The sequence below is a fragment of the Zeugodacus cucurbitae genome, chromosome 4, assembly GCF_028554725.1.
Source record: "Zeugodacus cucurbitae isolate PBARC_wt_2022May chromosome 4, idZeuCucr1.2, whole genome shotgun sequence".
In the NCBI taxonomy this organism is placed as follows: Eukaryota; Metazoa; Arthropoda; class Insecta; order Diptera; family Tephritidae; genus Zeugodacus; species Zeugodacus cucurbitae.
Genome location: NC_071669.1, coordinates 26,580,893 through 26,599,638, shown reverse-complemented (window position 1 = coordinate 26,599,638; position 18,746 = coordinate 26,580,893). Strand labels below are relative to the sequence as shown.

The window sequence follows — 18,746 nt, the reverse complement described above, 5'->3', positions numbered from 1 at the left end:
TTTCATTTAACTATTATATAAATAAATATTTATTTATTATGGAAAATATTTCAATTATAATATTTTGGTCTTATAGCCATATGTGTGTATTTGAGTGAATAATAATGCCCACGCCAGGCATACCACACCATACCTTTAGCATACTTATCTTTTGGAAATTCTCCTCCTAAATATAGGCCGTTTAGATTGCTGTAAGTGATACATAATTTGAGAACCTCATGCAATCAATATATATATATATAATTGTTTTTACATACAACACATATAATAATTATTACCTGGAATGACATTTCTGATACCACCAAGCGCCCGTATAAAGTACTGCACAGTTCTCGCTATGCTTGTCATTATGACTATCTTTAGTGGTGAATTTTTCGCCGCGATGCGCTGTGAACGAATCACCGGCTGTGCCTGTATATTGCCCAAGTGCAATTAATTCATATTTATCCTGAGCATTGCCAATGGCGAAACTCTCATAACTAGCGACACGTTTCTCATTTTGAAAATCCTCTAATTCAAACCAAAGCTCATGTGGTTGCGAATGTGTCAGGGCATGTATTTTTTCTAAGCCGAGGAAAAAATTTGCATTCAAATCGCCGAAACCCTGTTCATACTCAATCCACCCACGATAGAAGTCGGTGTCATTGCTTTGACGACGTTGAATTATAGTCCATGGTTCGCCACCATTGGGGTCTCGAAGGCAGTATACATGGAATGCGTTATGGAGGTATGCAGGTAAGTAAAGTTCATAAACGCCACTCGCTGCATATTTGCCGTTTTCCGTACGCATCGCTTCAGTACAAGATGAGGGCTTCTTCGTTGCTGGGGACACTGTTTCTAGGTTTTTATTGGCTTCATTGCTTACGTAAAAAATTATAATTTATGTCATTATTGTACGTATATAGCAATATAAATCATATGCTTGCCACTTAGTTGTAGTTTTCAAATCAAATAATTCCAGATTAGTTTTTACTTCATGTAGAAGTTGCTCCTTCATTGCTATCAATTCACTTTGCATGCTGAGATATAAAATATTTGAAAGAAATACTTTGAAGCCATATTAATATTTAATAAATAAATAATACTTCTTACCGTAAATTATAATTTTCCAATTTAAGGCTCAAGTGCTCCACCTTGTTGACCGCACTTTTCAATAAATCATCATCGCAAAGATAGGTGAGAAATGGCTAAAAGGAACGCGCAAATCAAACATAATTTGAATTTGTTTTAATAAAAAAGTAGGTTTAAAGGTAAATACCGCAACCTTGGCGCTACTTTGGATAGGTGTCGAACAATTCACGGAATACAAAAGATGTCCACATAAAATGGACAGAAATATAAAACGATGCGCCATTCTCCACAATTTCAATCAAACTGAATGTAAAACAAAAATATTGACTACATTATAAATACTCACATTTAAGCGACGAATTGTCTTATTTATATGCTTTAATTTGTTATCAAATCTGTGTCGGGGGTTTTTATTATCAGAGCGGGGTCAATATTATAATACATATATTAACACTGAAATGGCACTTAACAAGTGCGGAAGCGCAGTCTTAGAAGTATGCAGTTAGGATGAAATATTTAAAAATCTCTCCTCATTATAAAGGGTGTTATTTGTCGTCATTCATACACATGTATGTATGTATATCGGCTCTGTATAGGATATCAATGATCGATTCATAAACTATGGCACGAATGGCACGCTATTATTGATTCGGCTATAATTCGGTTATAAGCGATGCCTACGCCAATCACTTACATACAGATTAATCCAAATTTCCTATATAAATATAACAACTCGTAGAGAACTTCATTATTCTTGTATAAAATTTATTATTACAATATTTAGAAAGATTTATTTCAAATATGCACAGTTATGTTCAACAATTTGTTGAGATTTTGAAGATAATTTCATAATGCCACTCTTATAGAAATCATTATTGCTATTGGCCAAAAACTGGGAGTATATTTTTAAAAGCTTCTCTTAAGACAAATTTCCATAATCAACATCATTCGCCATAGACAGGAACGGGTAATAATCTTTTGGTGCTGGTCTGGATTATGTGATGATGCAAAAGAACCTCCCAAAAAATCTGTATTTCTGTCCTTAAAGGTAAAAAGCTAATATTGCTGACGTAGCAACTTGTTTTGAGAAAATGCGAATAACTTTTATTTATATCTATATATTATAAAAATAATTTACTTAGTGTTGAATATTAATTAAATTAATAAAGAATTCTTAATGAACTGAATTTTTAAATAATTTGTGATGTTATTTCTTTTTGTATTTTCTTTTGTTAGTATACTAATTTTTCCTATATACATTTGTTCATTAGAGAATCGGCATCGGTTTCGGCCAAAAATTAGGTATCGGTCGGACACTAAACTCGTACTCTTTTAAATCCTGTGAAATTCACTGCGTCTGAAGATGTTAGGTTTAAAATTGTATTAGTATTCGTCATTAAGTGAAATTGATAAGATATTCAATAATATTTATTGCAGATTCATAAGTTATTTTCGATATAAATAAGAAATCATTTTGTTTTTATACTCTCCCAACAAAGTTGCTAAGAGAGTATAATAGTTTTAGTCACATAACGGTTGTTTGTAACCCCTAAAACTAAAAGAGTTAGATATAGTGTCGTATATACCAAAGTGATCAGGGTGACGAGTAGTTGTGAAATCTGGATGTCTGTCTGTCCGTCCGTGCGGCTTTGAAAGTAGTAACTTGTGTAAAAATTGAGATATCTTGATGAAACTTGATATACATACGTATTTCTTGGCACCATAGGAAGGAAGATGGGTGAAACCAGACCACTGCTACGCCCACAAAACTGAAAACTCATAAAGTGCCATAACAAAATCATAAAAAAAGTTATGAAAGTAAAATTCGGTACAAAGAATCGTACTAGGAAGGGCATAATTGGATGTAATTTTTTGGGGAAGTGTGCGTGGCCCCGCCCCCTACTAAGTTTTTTGTACATATCTCGTTAACTACTAAAGCTTTATCAACAAAACTACCTAGAGTCATTTCATTTATGTATTTCCTTGAATAGTATAAAAATGGAAGAAATCGGATTATAACCAGACCTACCTCACATACAAAGGTTATGTTGAAACTAGAGCTCTTGGTATTCAACTAACCGAATTAACCGAATAGGGCATTATTCAAATAATAATATTCGGTTTGCACTATTCGGATAATCGTCAGTCATCGACTATTCGAATAGTGAAAGTTCATTAAATTTCTATGTTTATTGAAAAATATGAAACTCATGAAAAATGCGAACAATTAACATTTTCGAAAATACAAACAAACAAAAATCAAAGGCTGCTTGGATTTCAAACAATTTTCACTTATTCGTCGTAATATTGCGACTAATCGATTAGTACTAACCGGTTAATATTCGTACGAACGGTTACAAACCGGATATTCGAATAATCGGTTTTCAGGTTAATCGAATAATTTTAAGAGCCCTAGTTGAAACCCATTAAAAATTATTTAATTCAGACAAACACCTGCAACTTTAAATTTCATGGCAAAGATGGTACAGAAGGACTGCACTCAAATTAATACATATACAAAATAATTTTGAAGTAGGCGTTTCGCCGCTTACCTATGGGCCAAAAACCATATCTTGATTAATTTCAATACTAAAGTTTGAAAATTAGCGAAATCGGTTCACAACCACATCTATTTTTCCTTTACCACTATTTTGAGGTCCATGTGATTCGTTAACTTTACAATCTATAAATTAAGCACCAGTGAAGGTATCGAAATAAAATTTTGTATAAGTACGTCATTTATATTCTATTAGCATAGCCCATCAAAAATCGCCGAAAGAGGAGCATACATTTCCAAAGCTCCTGATACCGAAAATGGGGACCTCAGTACTTGTGACCAATTTTTTACCGAAAATATAGGTAAATCTCTCAGATATTCTAAAGAATTTCAGAGGGGATGTTTTGCTTATAATAGTGTGCCAAAAATGGACAAAATCTGGTTAATACTTCTTCTAGCCCCATACATCTCATATACTGATTTTCAAAGTTCCGGTGGACTTTATAATGTACATACATATATGTATATCGTTTAATATGTGAGATATTTTAGCAAAATTAAGTGAACGTATAATCTTGGATATAGTGTAGCTTGGTGACGAAAATTAGTGAAAATGGTCTAAGAATTACATCTGCTTCCATGTACTATAAATAATGATTTTCGCTATTCTGGTGGATATTATGCCGAATATTTGGTCCAAATTGTGTTTTGTTTTAATAGGATTACATAAATAAATTGCGAGGGTATTAAATGTTCGGTTACACTCGAACATTTCCAAAAAAGTGTGAAATTATGCGCCACTCTCTACTTCTTTGCTGAGGATAATTTCACAAATCCAGTGAAAATTATTTTAACGTCGGTGAAGTGATTTAAAAGTGTAATTTTTGTATGGCGAAATATTGTTAATACAGTGAGTTAGTAAGTTAAACAGCCTAAATCTAGCGATGTAGTGTCCGTCGGGACATAGTATTAGATTTTCGAAATCTTCTAAGGAGGTTTTAAATTTTATAGAAAAGCTTTTTAGAGCGAAGTGGCTGAAGAAGAGCAAGCAGTTTCATAATTAATATTTTAAATTCCTTTTGTAAAAAGTACATTTATGGGACTAGTAGGTCCTATCGATTTATTTGATTTTTGCTGCTTCTGAATTACATCTTGCTTCCCCCAGCTTCTGTATATTTATCCATCAGTTCAATCAGATTTTCAAATCATTGTTGGTTTTGGTTACAACAACTTTTGTTTTTAATATATGTACATGGTACTTCTCTAACTCGAATCACCATAATCCACAAAAAAACTTCGAGTTGTAGAAATTTTCGTTAAAACATAAATATTTCAAAAAGATGTAAAATACAGATTTACCCACAGATTTAGTTATTTACTTCGCATAAAGTTTTTTTAAATACATTAAAACATGTATTCTGTAATTTTGTTTGTTGCACTTTGCTATTTTTTGGCTCTTGACGTCTGTATCTCATGCCTTGGTTACACGATTTATGAAATATATAAGTATAATATCATATTATTTGTTAGCCTTCATACGAATATAGGGACTCCTTTAAAATTATTCCTTGATAGTACAATTTTAACTTTTGTATTATGCCCTGGTCGAAATGTTCGACTCATGTAAGGAAATTTGACTTCTATCGTCAATTTAATAGTTCGAGTTATGGACAACTTCGAGTAATAGAAGTTTGAGTTATGGAAGGAAATTTGTATGAAATTTGATTTCTAAACGCTATTCAAATGTGCTATGGAGATCTTCGACTTATACAAGTTCCCTGTATTTGTAAAAAAAATATTTAATGTATTTTATTTATCTGTCTTCCATTTTGTGTTAATTTTTTTTTAATTGACTCGACGAACGTTTAACTACAACCGCTATCTTGCGGTTTAGCGTACAATTCACCCTATACACGGAAGTACGACTGCAGAGATCTCAGTCTTTAAATGCTTCGTCCTTTCATTTCGCGTCCAACAAAATGTTTAGCCTTATTGCATGTACATACATACGTTCTATGTATGTCTATTAAGTAGTATGTTCAGTAAAAAGTTCAAAGGGAGATATACCTTGCCGACCTATGTGAGCTCTTGGTATTCGACTAATCGACTAACCGAATAGGGCATTATTCGAATAATAATATTCGGTTTGCATAATAAAATTTGCGAATAATAATATTCGTCAGTCATCGACTATTCGATTAACCGCTCATTTTCGACTATTCGGTTAACCGTTCGTTGTCGACTATTCGAATAGTGCAAGTTCATTAATTTTCTTATTTTTATTGAAAAAAGTGAAACATTAAAACTAACAAAAAAACTCGCTATTTTTTTATGACAGTCATACCAAAGGCTTTTAGACTGCAAACAATTTTCATTTATTCGAATAGTGTCAGAATAACTATTCGAATAACCGCAGTAGAACGACTATTCGAATAGTCGGAACATTGCGACTAACCGAATAGTGCTAACCGGTTAATATCCGTATGAACGGATACAAACCGGATATTCGAATAATCGGTTTTCAGGTTAATCGAATAATTTTAAGAGCCCTAGTACATATGTATACTCTCTCAGTTACATATTTCTAACATATCTACTGAATTAGGACAAAAGGACGTAATGAAAATACCATCATCATATTCGGCAAATTTAAAAAATTCTAAAAAAAATTATTGGCACTTCTAAACAAATTATACTAAAATAGGATGAAAAAAATGCGCCCATAAAGGTGATTTTTAATATATGTAATTGTAATCTTAATCTTAAAGTAAGTACGTCCATGTAAGCAGCAACTTTAGATAGACCCAATTGATTGAACCATTTAAACGCCAATGCAATGGTACAATTAAATATGCAAGGAAAATTAAATATATGAGGTTTCCGTCTGTAAGTCACAATATTATAATTTATACTCTTTTATATATTTATATAGGTAATATCGCAATTTACATGGCTCAAATATATATAAACATTTTCAGGTATTGGGACAACTTTGTATTCAACTAGTATAGAAGGTCTAACTTCGGATGTAACCAAAAATTATAAATTTACTCTAGTAGTTAATTACATTGTACATCACTCGGATGGGCATTACACCAAACTAATTTTTGCCGGGTGATTCAATCATAGGTAAACAACATTTTTTCGAAATCGAAATATTTGTGTATAATATTTTTCGATTAAGCCTATATATTATATTATGAATATATAGTAGCGGACCCGACAGACGTTTTCCTGTATGATATTTTAAGCTATTAGGGTATTAAACAAAGTATAAAATGAAAAACACATAATAAAATAAATGAAATTAATATATAATTGAATACAAGATTTGGTACACTGATAGTAGCACTAATTTAGTAGTAGTAGTAGAAAAAAAACATTTACCAATCAAAAATAATTGTAAATATGTTTAGGCGGTTTCTATACCATAACAATTAATAATGGTCGAATTTTTCCGGAGATATGGGTTTTTACCCCAAGGTAGGCGGGTACGCCCACACCCCTTTTCCAATCTTAATACCAATTTGATATTCTGTACTATCTTTACTTTAAAAAGTAATGCTTCTGACGGTTTTTGTTAGCAAGATAATGCACTTGTGGTATTTTTCCAATATAGCCTTGTATTGGGGGTGGGTGTGGTTTTTATTCGATTTTACACTTTTTTTTGGAATGGTCCGACTTCGTCCACATGCAATAGCAATCATCCCTTATTGCCAAGGAATATGTGTACCAAGTCTCCTCAAGTTATCTTTATACGTACAGAATTCAACTCGTCTCCTTATCTTGATCATTTTTGTATGTATAATTCTATATGAATGTACATTTTGAAACATTATATATGTATGTATGTATATTGTATCTTTTTTAACGGCAATCAATTACAATTACAAAAATTCAAAATTCAAAGATAATACATCTCATCAAAGAACTCTTATTTATTGCATATCTTTGCACGAAATTTAATTCTTTGAAGTTTACATAGGTATAAACAATCGATATTACTTTAACATTTGCGAATAATTTAAAACACTTTATTGTAGTGAAAAAATGTTAAATGTATTAATCTCAATAAATATTTAATTATTTTACAATTTTTCCTTTGGAATTTTCGTATTAATCGTTCAGCAAAAGAATAACTTCAATCTTAACGTTTCATTACAACAAATCTCTTACTATATATTTATTTTTTTTTATTTCAATGTTTTCAACAATAGTTATTTGATGAGCTTAACATATAACAATGATTTTGATAAAAATAATTTGATTAAAATGGTTTCATTCTTCAAACGCCGGAAATATGTGTTCTTGTTGGTCCCATAACCAAGCGTGTTTAAAATATACGCTATGCTTGAATTTTACCTAAAACGAAAGGCGCTGCAACGAGAAAAATACCTATTCAATATTTTTTTATACATAATTGTTTTATGTTTAACATACCAATTCTGATAGCAGCGCATAATGCTGCAAAGAAGACAAAATTGTTACGGACATCGGCTTGGATGCGTTTCTTCTCCTCAGCGGGATCGATTTGTGGTGGCATGCGAAACATATTTCTTTAATAAATTTTACACACTTTTTGTACAGAAAACACAATATTCACGTGTTTATTTTATATAAACATCAACTGAATTAGAGAAGCAAACCATTTAGATATTTTTACGTTATCGAATCTAAAACGTTGGAGCAAAATCGATTATTAGGTATTGGTTAAAATCCGTTGTAGTTCGATTTTGTTATTAGTCGAGTTAAACAAATTACTTTTGATAGAATAGCAAGAATGCAGGTAGTGGTGAAATGTATATGAAAATTTGGATGCGTTTCAGCATTGAACAATATATCACCAAGAGTTGCGCAATTAGAGAATTTCTCATAGTAAAATCACATTTGAAGAACTCCAAACTGCGAACCACAATTACACATGTACTTTCAGTTAAGCGCTCTACAAAATCCTTCAACTTTAACCAATTTTTACCGTATATCGGGTATCGAAATAATTAATTATGTACACTACAAAATTCACTTTCTTAAAAACATTTTAATGCGTTTTTGTAACATTTCTGTGGTTATAAACATATATGTATGTGTGTATTTATTTGATTATAATACAATAATTAGCAGTCTGATGATTTCCATAATTGAGCCAGGAGCAAAGGACTCGAAACGCCCTAACTTGGGTTACTAATACTACGTTCGGATCAACATTGAAAATATGTTTTAATTGAAAAAATGGGTTTTCGTTCGAAAACTTGTGTTTTCAACCATGCAAAATCCATGTTTACATATGAAAATAATCTCGTTCAAAGCTCGTTCAATAATCGAACCATTTACATATAGCCAAATGAGAATATCAATATTAAAATGTGTTGCATTTGTTGTTGTATTACACATATTTCTCTCGCTGTCGGCCATTTTTGTTTACATTTTCGTTTGACATTTCTCCTCTTCTTCGCAAAATTATTGATAAAACGAGGAATAACACCGAAAATCTAGTTGTATAAAACGAGATAATTTTATAATCTCGGATTATCCAGAGAGGAATTTTGATGGGAAATCTCGTTTCTTAATTACAGATTATCGGGTCAATTTGACATTTTCAATATTGTGATTGTTAAATTAGCATCTATATACAACTAAATGTACAAATATTTGTGACAATCGTAATAGTAGTGAAATTTAATTTGTATTGAATAACAACACAAAAAATCAATACATAAGACTTTTGAAAAATTCAATAATTCATACTAACTTTATATGTAAAATATGTAAATTTTGTCAATGTATAAATGATAGCCGCAAAAACGTTTGTAAAAATGAAAGTTTACTTTCTACTGAAATTTTAATATTTAAAAATTAATTAATTTTAATTTTAATTTTAATATATAACAAAATTAAACTAATTTATAAATGTAAATACCTCATGCAATTAAATAAATAAAAATAACTATAAAACAATTTCAATTTTTCATTTTTAAACGAAAAAGTAGGTGTCCTATAGAATGAAGACCAATGAACCAAATTTAAGTAACGAAACGGTGACCCAACAAATGACCAATACCTGTGATTAAAGGGTTACCCTGAAAATGATAAATCGAACAGTCTTCACTGATAGATAGCTGATTAAAAAAAAACTACTACAGGGGGCTCTGCCACAGACTGACATATGCCTTTCCAAAACAAAGAAAAATTAGAACAGAAAGACATATGCAGCATTGGCACCAAAATCAATGAGAGAGAGCGAGCAAGATAATCACACCGACATGCCGTAAAAGAGGAGAAATGGTAACTTTTTTCCTGCTACTAGAACAAAAGATACCAAAAAAATAATACAAGCTTTCTTTAATGATAACCAATACACCATAAGATAAGTAACTCTACTCGTCTTGCAGGGGAGAAACTTCGTTAGTTCTGCTTTTTCCCGCCAGTGACGCGCTATCATCGATTCGGCTATAACCATCTAAACGGTTTCCACGCCAATCTCATACATACATAAATATTAGTTTTAGTTTAATACCTATTACATGCTTTACTTTGCAATTCGACTTTTAACGGTTTCATAGTGGACAGTTGTGAGGTAGTTCCATTCGATTGGTTCTACGGTATACATCTTTATGATAGTCTCAAACTAGTTATTATACTATTTAATTTTATGCCATTGTATGTATACCCACAAAGGTGTTTACATAGACATACTTATGTATGTAGATGTATTTAGATTACATGATGATATAGTTTTTTTTTTGACGAGGAGGAAGCATCGAAAGCCTGAACCCCATGTCAGTGTGTAACTTTAATCCGAACTAAACCTCCTACCGTCCTGTACCGTTCCCCCCGGTACCACCGGCAAGTATTACGTCGGGAGGATGGTTGAGTTACACTCATGCGTACGTGATGGTCAAAATGCATTCAGTCAAAAGTTGCATTTACTTGGCCCCACCTCTGTTGGTCTATTACCCCGCCTCGTACATTGTTCGTCGCCAACCCTTCCCGTCACGTCAAGGTTTGTGTGTTCAAGTCGTAGTTGTTTGTTGTATTTAACAGCTCACTTCTCCGCCGTTGTTCGCTGGGTCGCCTCTCATGGTTATATTTCGAGCAATGGAAGAATGTGTGTTCTACATTTTCCACGGTTACGCCTCCGCAATAATCGCATATATCGTTAGTTTCGTGCACGAATCGTTTCAAATATGCTTGGAAGCAGCCATGTCCTGTGAGGATTTGAGTTAGGTGGAAATCCACTTCACCATGCGTTCTAGTTAACCATGGTTAAATGTTGGGGATCAAACGAAATGTCCAACGCCCGTTTCCGCTGTCTTCCCAGCGTTTTTGCCAGCAATTTATCGTTTCAGTCCTGGCACTTCTTTTTAGTGCCGTGTGCCGTGTGCATTCATCACATACTGAAACTCCTTGGCTAAGAGGTCTAGCCAAGCCGAGCATATATAGAAAAAAGACCACGGCGATATGATTTTATTTCGAGGGCTTTCCCCCATATTTGGCCGCCGAACAGCGAGACGGACTTAAGTACCCCAGCTAGTAGTCGTCTTCTATTTTGCTTTCGCCCACGAGTATTGAGCATTAAACGGGTTAAAGCTCTGCACACTTTTGAAGCTTTTTCTTTAAAGGACATCCTTGCATCAAGAATAATACCCAAGTATTTTATTGCTGGTTGTGTAGTAATGTTTACCTGAACGTGGCAACTTCGCGGACTTTTCTGCCGGTTTTAAGTACCGCTTCGGTCTTGCTCTCTGCTAGGGTCAATCCGTGATTTTCGAGCCAGTCGCCTATTAACGCTATTGTCCTGTTGGTTACCAGAACTATATCGTGAATGTGTTTTGCTATAACAACAACAGCAATATCATCTGCAAAGCCGATTATATGAACGTTTTTGGGTACGTTGAGTCTCAGTATTCCGTCGTACATTATATTCCAGAGTAGCGGCCCAAATACAGATCCCTGGGGTATTCCACTAGTGACTTTATATTTTTTAGAGCCTTCATTTGTATTGTAGCTCAATGTTCTTTCCTTGAAATAGCTTACAATTATGTTGTAAAGGTATAGAGGCACGGAGAAGCTTTTTAGTGCACTTAGTATACTTTGCCAGGATGCCGAGTTAAAGGCATTTTTAACATCCAGAGTTACAACCATACAGTACTGTACAGTGCCTCCTTTCCATCTTTTACCGCTTATAGCCCGCTCGACCAGGTTTTTAAAAGGGTTACAGCTGCGGTTGTGGATCTTGCCTTCCTGAATCCGAATTGGTTTGGGGACAGTCCACCAACGTCGTCGATTGCCTTATTTAGCCGTTGGTATATGATTCGCTCCAAAACTTTCCCCGCGGAGTCTAACATGCAAAGGGGCCGGAAGTGGGACGGTTCTGTCATTGGTTTATTCGGTTTTGGTAGTAATATGAGTTCTTGCATTTTCCATATGGTGGGAAAGAGGCCTTCTTGAATGCATATATTATACATTGTTCGAAAAGGGTCTATGTTTCTTGAAATCGCTGTTTTTAGCGCTAGATTCGGGACTCCATCTAGTCCTGGGGCTTTAGATGGGTTCAACCGATCACATGCTTCTCGAACTTCTTCATTCGAAACAGCTGGTATAGTGTGGCTTTGTTGAACTCTCACGATCTCCTCAAGGAATTGTGGTCGGGTTGGGAAGAGTACCGAATCTATTTTCCCAATTGCTGAAGGGGAGGTTGGCATCTGTCCGCGAACGCGAAGTTTTCCCATCACCGTTTTATATGCGAGTCCCCAAGCGTTGTTTTCGACGTCGTCGCACATTTTATGGAAACATTCCTGCTTACTTTTTTTGATTGACTGTTTTAATAATTTTCTTTTGTCTTTAAAATGTCTTTGGAGAGTGGTATAATTGGGAGTACCACGTGACCTTTGGTATAAACGCCTTGCTTGCTGGCATTCTTTGCCTAGGTTAGCTATTGTCTCGTTCCACCAATGCACTGGATGGTGGTGGCAGCGTACAGATCGCTTGGACATTGAAGCGTCGCATGCGTTCTTAATACAACTCATAATCGAGGCAGCAGCTTCGTTAGCCAACAACAAATTGTCGGAAATAGTGGTGGATCTAAATACTTCTTCAAAGAGGTCTGGGTCGAATGTTTTGGGTCGCCAGGTACTTCTGTTTTGGGTCGGTAAACGTTGACGTGCGTGTGTAGTATTTATCTCGAATATGATGACATAGTGATCACTAAAAGTGTAGTGGTCACTGATTTCCCATTGAGATCTACATACTAGTCTTGAGTGTACAAAAGTTAAATCTATAACCGATTTTTGACCACCTTTGTTGAAAGTACAATGATTGCCTGTTTTTAAGAGCACTAGATCCAGAGAGGCAAAGGCTTCTAGTAAGGTCTTTCCTCTGCTATTGGTTCTTTTGCATCCCCATTCGATAGCCCAGGCATTAAAATCGCCAGCTATTATTACTTTTGTTTTGCATCGGGCATCGGCCACCAGGTTATCGATAATACGCTTATATTCTTCATCATTGATGCTGGGAGGTATATAGCAGCTGTATATATTAAAATTATTAACAGTTGTGCGAACAAATCCATCTGAAGAGAAGGGTGATTCGAGATGAGTAAAGTTGGGGTTACATTTCCATATAGCCGCTTTATTTCGTGTGTCACTTATCCAATTTAAGTCTTGGCCGATTTTATACGGTTCGCTTAATAGGACCACATCAATTTGTTTTTCGGCAACTGACTGTTTTAATAAGTCGTGTGCCGCTTGGCAATGGTTTGCATTAAGTTGTAAAAACTTCATGTGACCTGTTGAGCTGCTTTCTTGTAAACTGGGCACCTGACACTACCAGCGAAGTGATCAATTTCACCTGAACGTGCTTTCAACATTTGGGCTTATTGTTGCAGTCCTTTGCCTGGTGCTCACCTTCGCCGCATCTTCTACAGAGTTTGGACCTTTCTTCATTTTTGCACGTTTTCGCAGTGTGCCCAAAGTCCAGACATTTAAAACATCGTTGTGGTTGTCTATATTCCCGAACTCGGCAATATACCCAACCAACTTTCAGCTTTTTATTCATCAGAAGCTGTCTAGCTGCTTCATTGGGGAGTTTAACCAGTGCTGTTTGGGTGTCTCCGTAGGACTTTCTTAAACTCTTGATTACCGAGTTCGTCAGCTCTGAATTTCCTAACTCTCTCTGTAGGACATAAAGAACTTCTCCCTTGCTTGTGACTTCATCCAAGTCTTTGCAAGTCTCCTGGGTCAGAAGTTTAACGCTGGCTTGATCGCCAAGGCATCTCCTCATATTGTTTTGGGAGTCGGTTGGCATACCTGTTCCGCTAAATTGTAGCAACATTTCTGCACTTTGCGTTTTACGTATCTTTGTATATTTCCGAATCTGCTAAGAGTTGAGTCGGACTTGATTTTCCGTAGAATCTCCGCATATGTGAGGCACCCTCTTTTTGAAATTAATATCGCTTGGGGCTTTGTTTTTGGCAGTTTAATAGACTTCTTATTAGCTTTCTTAGCTACTGTATTCCATTGTTCCTCCAATGGATTTGTTTTTGTTGGGTTATTATCAGGCCCTTTCATTGGCAGTGTGCTTAACGGCGACTTTGCAGTGGCTACAAACATTTCAGTATTGGGAGCATCATTTGTTATTATTGATCGTTTGAACTGACCAATTAAATTTGTTCTTGCTCGGGTATTGATACATGATCGCTTGTTTTGTTGTTGGGTCGCCTCCTCTGTCATTGGTTCGTCAATGAGTGTAGTTCGACCTCTTTTCGCCTGGACGATCGGGTGAGTTGCCGACTCTCTAACCTCTGTTACTGTCTATGATGTTTCGCATGTGCTGATTTACGTGACTTTGTTTTTGGCCATGAGTGAGTGAGATTAACTCGTCTATGAGAGTGCGTAGGGCGGAGAGCGCGCTCTCTCCTTCGCTAGCACTAATTGAAATTTCATTGTGTTGCCCTTTGCCTTGGGTTGACGGAATGTTGGCTACGCTGGCGATAGTAGTTACTATTGGGACGCATCGCGCACTCGAAGGAGTCACATCATTTATAGTCGATGTAAACTTTAAGCGTCTGGGCACTCTGTCGATCAGGCGATCGGGGGTTTTGTTGCTCCTTGTAAACGGGCTACAATCCTCCTTGTTACCAGCAATGGTGTACGCTGGTTTGGATTTAGTTGACATTTTCTCAGCTATTCCTACAGCAATACACTAGAGCAGCTGGTGCTCGGAAATTCCTCAGGATGAATCCCCAGGAATTTCTGTTCGTGTGGATTGTGGATCGTAGGATCTAGGAAGGTATCGAAAGGGAGAGCTAAGAAACAGTGCGCTCTTTCCAATTTCTGTTTTCCACGAACCTTCGCACAATTAAATAAATATTAATTAAGTGTTTTGACACTCACCGCTTCTATGGCTTTATTACGGCCAATTTCAACTTTTCGCAGTGATGATGTGGGCGCTGTGTGTGTTTCCGCGAACTTAGGAACTAGTTTCGAATTATTTCCTCTTGTATTTGGTGCCATAAGCAGAGCACCAGAAAAAACACGCCACTTCGCTAACTCACTTTCACTAAAACCCATGATGATATATGTATGTATTCCTGTAACTGCACTTGATATGTTACATACGACATAAGTATGTATGTGAAAGCACTTTAATATAGCTTTTCAACACACTTTAATAAAACAAGTAAGGAAGGGTGTAACCGAACATTTTATACTCACGCAATTTATTTATTTAATTTTATTAATATAATACACAATTTGACCTACATATTCGTCATATGTACGATATAAAGTCCATTGAATGTTGGAAACCCTAATTTTAGGTATATGGGATCTAGGTGAAGTTATAACCCGATTCCACTCAGTTTTGGCACGGAGACATATTATTAGAAGAAAAATATTTCCTCTGAATTTCTCAAAATGTCTTCTCTAGTGCTTACTGTATATATTGTTTCTATTGTGTTTTCTTTCCTTACTGATTTAAAGCATTTTTAGTAGTTTTCAACATAACCTTTATATGAGAGATGGGCGTGGTTATAATGAAAAATCGGATGATCCAAAGATTAATCTTAGATCGCTCATTTGCGAGTAATGGATTACTCCACAATGCTCCGAGGCACATGCATTTATTACTCCTTTTTAACATAGCATGTCCTTACGAGGGATCACTTCTTTTGAGCTCCTAATGGAGCGCAAACCGAGCATTCTTTTGAGCTCTTTTTGACCTCCGAAACGAGAGCAGAGTGAGTGATCTTTTTTGTCTCCAGAAAGAGTACAAAAGGAGTAATGATTTTGGAATAGGAGAGCACAAAAAGAGTAAGGATTTTTGCCTCCAGAAGGACCACAAAAAATAGTAATATTATTTACATCCAAAATGAGCAGAGAAAAATATAAACAGTTTTTTAAATAATTGAATTTAATGTTTTATTTCACATACATTATGTACATAGTTATAATGATTTAAAATCAAGTTAATAGCTACTTTAATATTTAGGAATTTTTCTGAGACGAAGCAGACTTTATTGAATAGGTCTTTCGGTAAAAAAGTTGTCTTACTTTTTCGAAAGGCCAGTTTAATCGCTTTTACAAAATCCCTATAAGACGAATATTTTTCTTTAACTGATTCTGTAAAAGATGAAAAAATAGATAACATATATGTATAAGCTTAAGATAAAATATACAAAACTCAGATCTTACCGAAAAAGAAAAAGTTAAACAGTCTGTACTTATTTATCCCAGTTTTGTTTTACGAGTTTTGTAGTTACTTCGCGACACTTGATCTCTTCTTATCTGATTATATTCGCGATACTTCAATAATGTTCACGCGTTGATTACAAAATTCAGACTATTTTATAGTGACAAAATACGCGTTTATCCAGTAAACCAGTGTTTTTCAATCTTTTTGATTTCGCGACCTCTTTACAGGTTAAAATATTCTGGCGACCCCCTTATTTCATAGTAAGTCAAAGAAATAATTGAATTTTTATCAAAAGACTACATACGTTAGGTAATATGTTTTTCCTATTTTGGCAAATTTATCTATTATTCGCGCGGGTCATACTGCGTCGGCGTCGGCGACGTTGCCACACCGCACGGCATGATTGTCGTTGCGGTAACAGCAAGCGCCCCGCGCGCCACCCGCAATGTTCTTTTGTTTTTTCGTTTGCTCTGCGCGTTTATAAAATGGCCCTGCAAGACAGGTACCGGTGAATTCTTCGGTGAAATGCCATGGAGCGGTACTAGCAGTTTCAAAGAAAGTTTCTATGCCATTCTTAAGGGCGAATTGACAAAAGTACCCGAAACTATTGTGTACGTGTGATCGTTCATCCCTTTCTTGCACATTACATTCATCATTTAGCAATTTATATATACCTCTTGAATCCATGTTCTTGAATCCATGTTCTTGGTACTATTACGGATGAAAGACCCAAAACTGCGAACCAAAACTCCATGTGCACTTTCAGTACTGCGACCCACAAAAGCCCTGAAATTATACTCACAATTTTCGGTTAGTTCTACCAAAATTCCAAATGAGAATTTAATAACAAAATAATTAATTATATTACATATTTATTGAAAATATCATGCCATTTAGGTGTTATTATTTACTTTATACATGTATTATCGTACTACACTATATACATATGTATAACGTGTTGAATAGTTGAGCGATTTTTGCTATCGGACAAAGGCTGAAAGAAGAGTGACAAATGTCAAATACCCTGTGCAACCTGGAAGTGTATAAAAGTTGGTAATAATTACCTTATGTTTCAGGAATTCTAAATCTAGCATGGGTAACGTTCTAGTCTTAACATCCATGCTCTTGCTGTAGTATTTCCATTGAACTAATTTCGGTGAATCCATGTCCTTGTAAAGCGATACAAGAACGTTATGATTCCTCAATACAAGGTGAATATTGATTAAAAAAGTTCTTCTAATTAAACATAAAAAAATGTTTTTAAAGTTATATGATCACAAACATTCGCTTAAATTTACCCTTTAATTTCTGCAAAACCAAGTTGACACACGTCACGATGATAAACCGTTACAAAATCAGTCGTTCCAATTCTATACGTGCGTGTTGCACTCGCGCTTCGTGCATGCCAAATGTTTTAATTACCCATAATAGTTTAGAAGATTTTGTGTGGCATTGAACCTGAACTAGTGCCCGATCCACCTACATATAACTGAACCAGGACGAATTTCATACTGTAACGGATTTCCAAAAATCTGTCGTTTACTCTTAAACTATACCCTAAGTTCGATCACTGGATTGTCAAATAAAATTCACACATTAATGGCTACACATTAATCTTTATTTATAATTCCTTATGACTTAACACTTTATTACTCAATACTCTACTTTATAACTCTAACTTATAACTTGTTTACACTTTGCTCGACAACTCTCTCCTTAGAATTCTCCTCACTCGACAACTCTCTTATCAGAACTGTGTCTTGCTGCCAGCCCGGCAGCCCTTATATAGTCGATTGCTAGCATGTTATCGTCACTAGAACATTCTGGCAACTACGAATATCGATGCCTAGATACATCTGGCAAGTTATCGCTTTCGATTGTCTATTCTAGTTTGTTCTGGTGCCATTTTCGTTACAATACTAACATCTCGTGCGTAAACGATTTGTGTTCGATGTAGCAGCGTTTGCATCTATAGCAAGAATGATAGAAGACAAGATTACGACAGGTGTTTACAGTTAGCTTTTTTAGGTTTTGAGTTCCTGTTGAGTGACAACTTTCACGACCCCGAACACGCGAGCAAAACAAAATTGCACGGTGGTAGAAAACAATAAAACCAAAACAAAGAGCTGAAGTCAAGGCTAGTGCTTAATTATTATTTAAAATTCTAAGTGAAAAATGTATTAACTTGAAAAAGAAGTCCGCAATGGCGGAATTAAACAACAATAGTACAAAAAAGTCGTATATATAGAATTTTTTTCACTTTTCCAACCAACAAAAAAGTTGGCAAAATGGCGAACTTTTTGTAACAAAACATATAATTTTAACTATAAATATGCATTATTATATTGGATCATTTTATAAATGAAGATGTTAAGAACTACGTTCATTGTGATATTTTATCTGTACATTATTCAATTTGGTTCACTATGTTTCACATTTCCGTTTACCATTTGACAATTCTTCTGTTGCCTATTCCCATTCGTGGGTC

At 35.0% G+C, this 18,746-nt stretch overlaps 2 protein-coding genes and 1 long non-coding RNA gene across 4 annotated transcripts; 1 reads left to right on the top strand and 2 right to left on the bottom strand.

Moving 5' to 3' along the window:
• On the bottom strand, positions 1 to 1,420 carry LOC105217037 (microfibril-associated glycoprotein 4). 2 transcript variants are annotated; one of them, XM_054230191.1, is made up of 5 exons: positions 1,265 to 1,420; positions 1,093 to 1,187; positions 927 to 1,019; positions 279 to 860; positions 1 to 189 (listed from the first exon to the last, which is right to left on the bottom strand). In XM_054230191.1, the coding sequence occupies exons 1-5, from the start codon at positions 1,352 to 1,354 to the stop codon at positions 51 to 53; spliced, it is 999 nt and encodes a 332-aa protein (XP_054086166.1). In that variant the 5' UTR covers positions 1,355 to 1,420; the 3' UTR covers positions 1 to 50. The 2 variants fall into 2 exon arrangements, with proteins under 2 accessions (XP_054086166.1, XP_011190147.2); XM_011191845.3 differs by having other exon boundaries at positions 1,259 to 1,419.
• Positions 1,421 to 5,259: 3,839 nt separating this feature from the next.
• Positions 5,260 to 7,336, top strand: LOC128921803 (uncharacterized). The gene is made up of 2 exons (XR_008471108.1): positions 5,260 to 6,296; positions 6,547 to 7,336. It is a non-coding gene; the product is annotated as an uncharacterized LOC128921803 (long non-coding RNA).
• A 379-nt stretch (positions 7,337 to 7,715) lies between these two features.
• Positions 7,716 to 8,243, bottom strand: LOC114804550 (uncharacterized). The gene is made up of 2 exons (XM_029043354.2): positions 8,009 to 8,243; positions 7,716 to 7,945 (listed from the first exon to the last, which is right to left on the bottom strand). Exons 1-2 carry the CDS (start codon positions 8,118 to 8,120, stop codon positions 7,914 to 7,916), a joined length of 144 nt encoding a protein of 47 aa, XP_028899187.1. The 5' UTR covers positions 8,121 to 8,243; the 3' UTR covers positions 7,716 to 7,913.
• Between the last annotated feature and the right edge of the window lie 10,503 nt (positions 8,244 to 18,746).

Coding starts and splice junctions, on each gene's coding strand:
- LOC114804550 (XM_029043354.2), bottom strand. CDS start 8,120: ATGTTTCGCATGCCACCACAAATCGATCCCGCTGAGGAGAAGAAACGC. Junction 7,946..8,008: donor ATGCGCTGCTATCAGAATTG/GTATGTTAAACA, acceptor TTCTCGTTGCAG/CGCCTTTCGTTTTAGGTAAA.
- LOC105217037 (XM_011191845.3), bottom strand. CDS start 1,354: ATGGCGCATCGTTTTATATTTCTGTCCATTTTATGTGGACATCTTTTG. Junction 1,020..1,092: donor TTGGAAAATTATAATTTACG/GTAAGAAGTATT, acceptor TTTATATCTCAG/CATGCAAAGTGAATTGATAG. Junction 190..278: donor TATCAGAAATGTCATTCCAG/GTAATAATTATT, acceptor TATCACTTACAG/CAATCTAAACGGCCTATATT.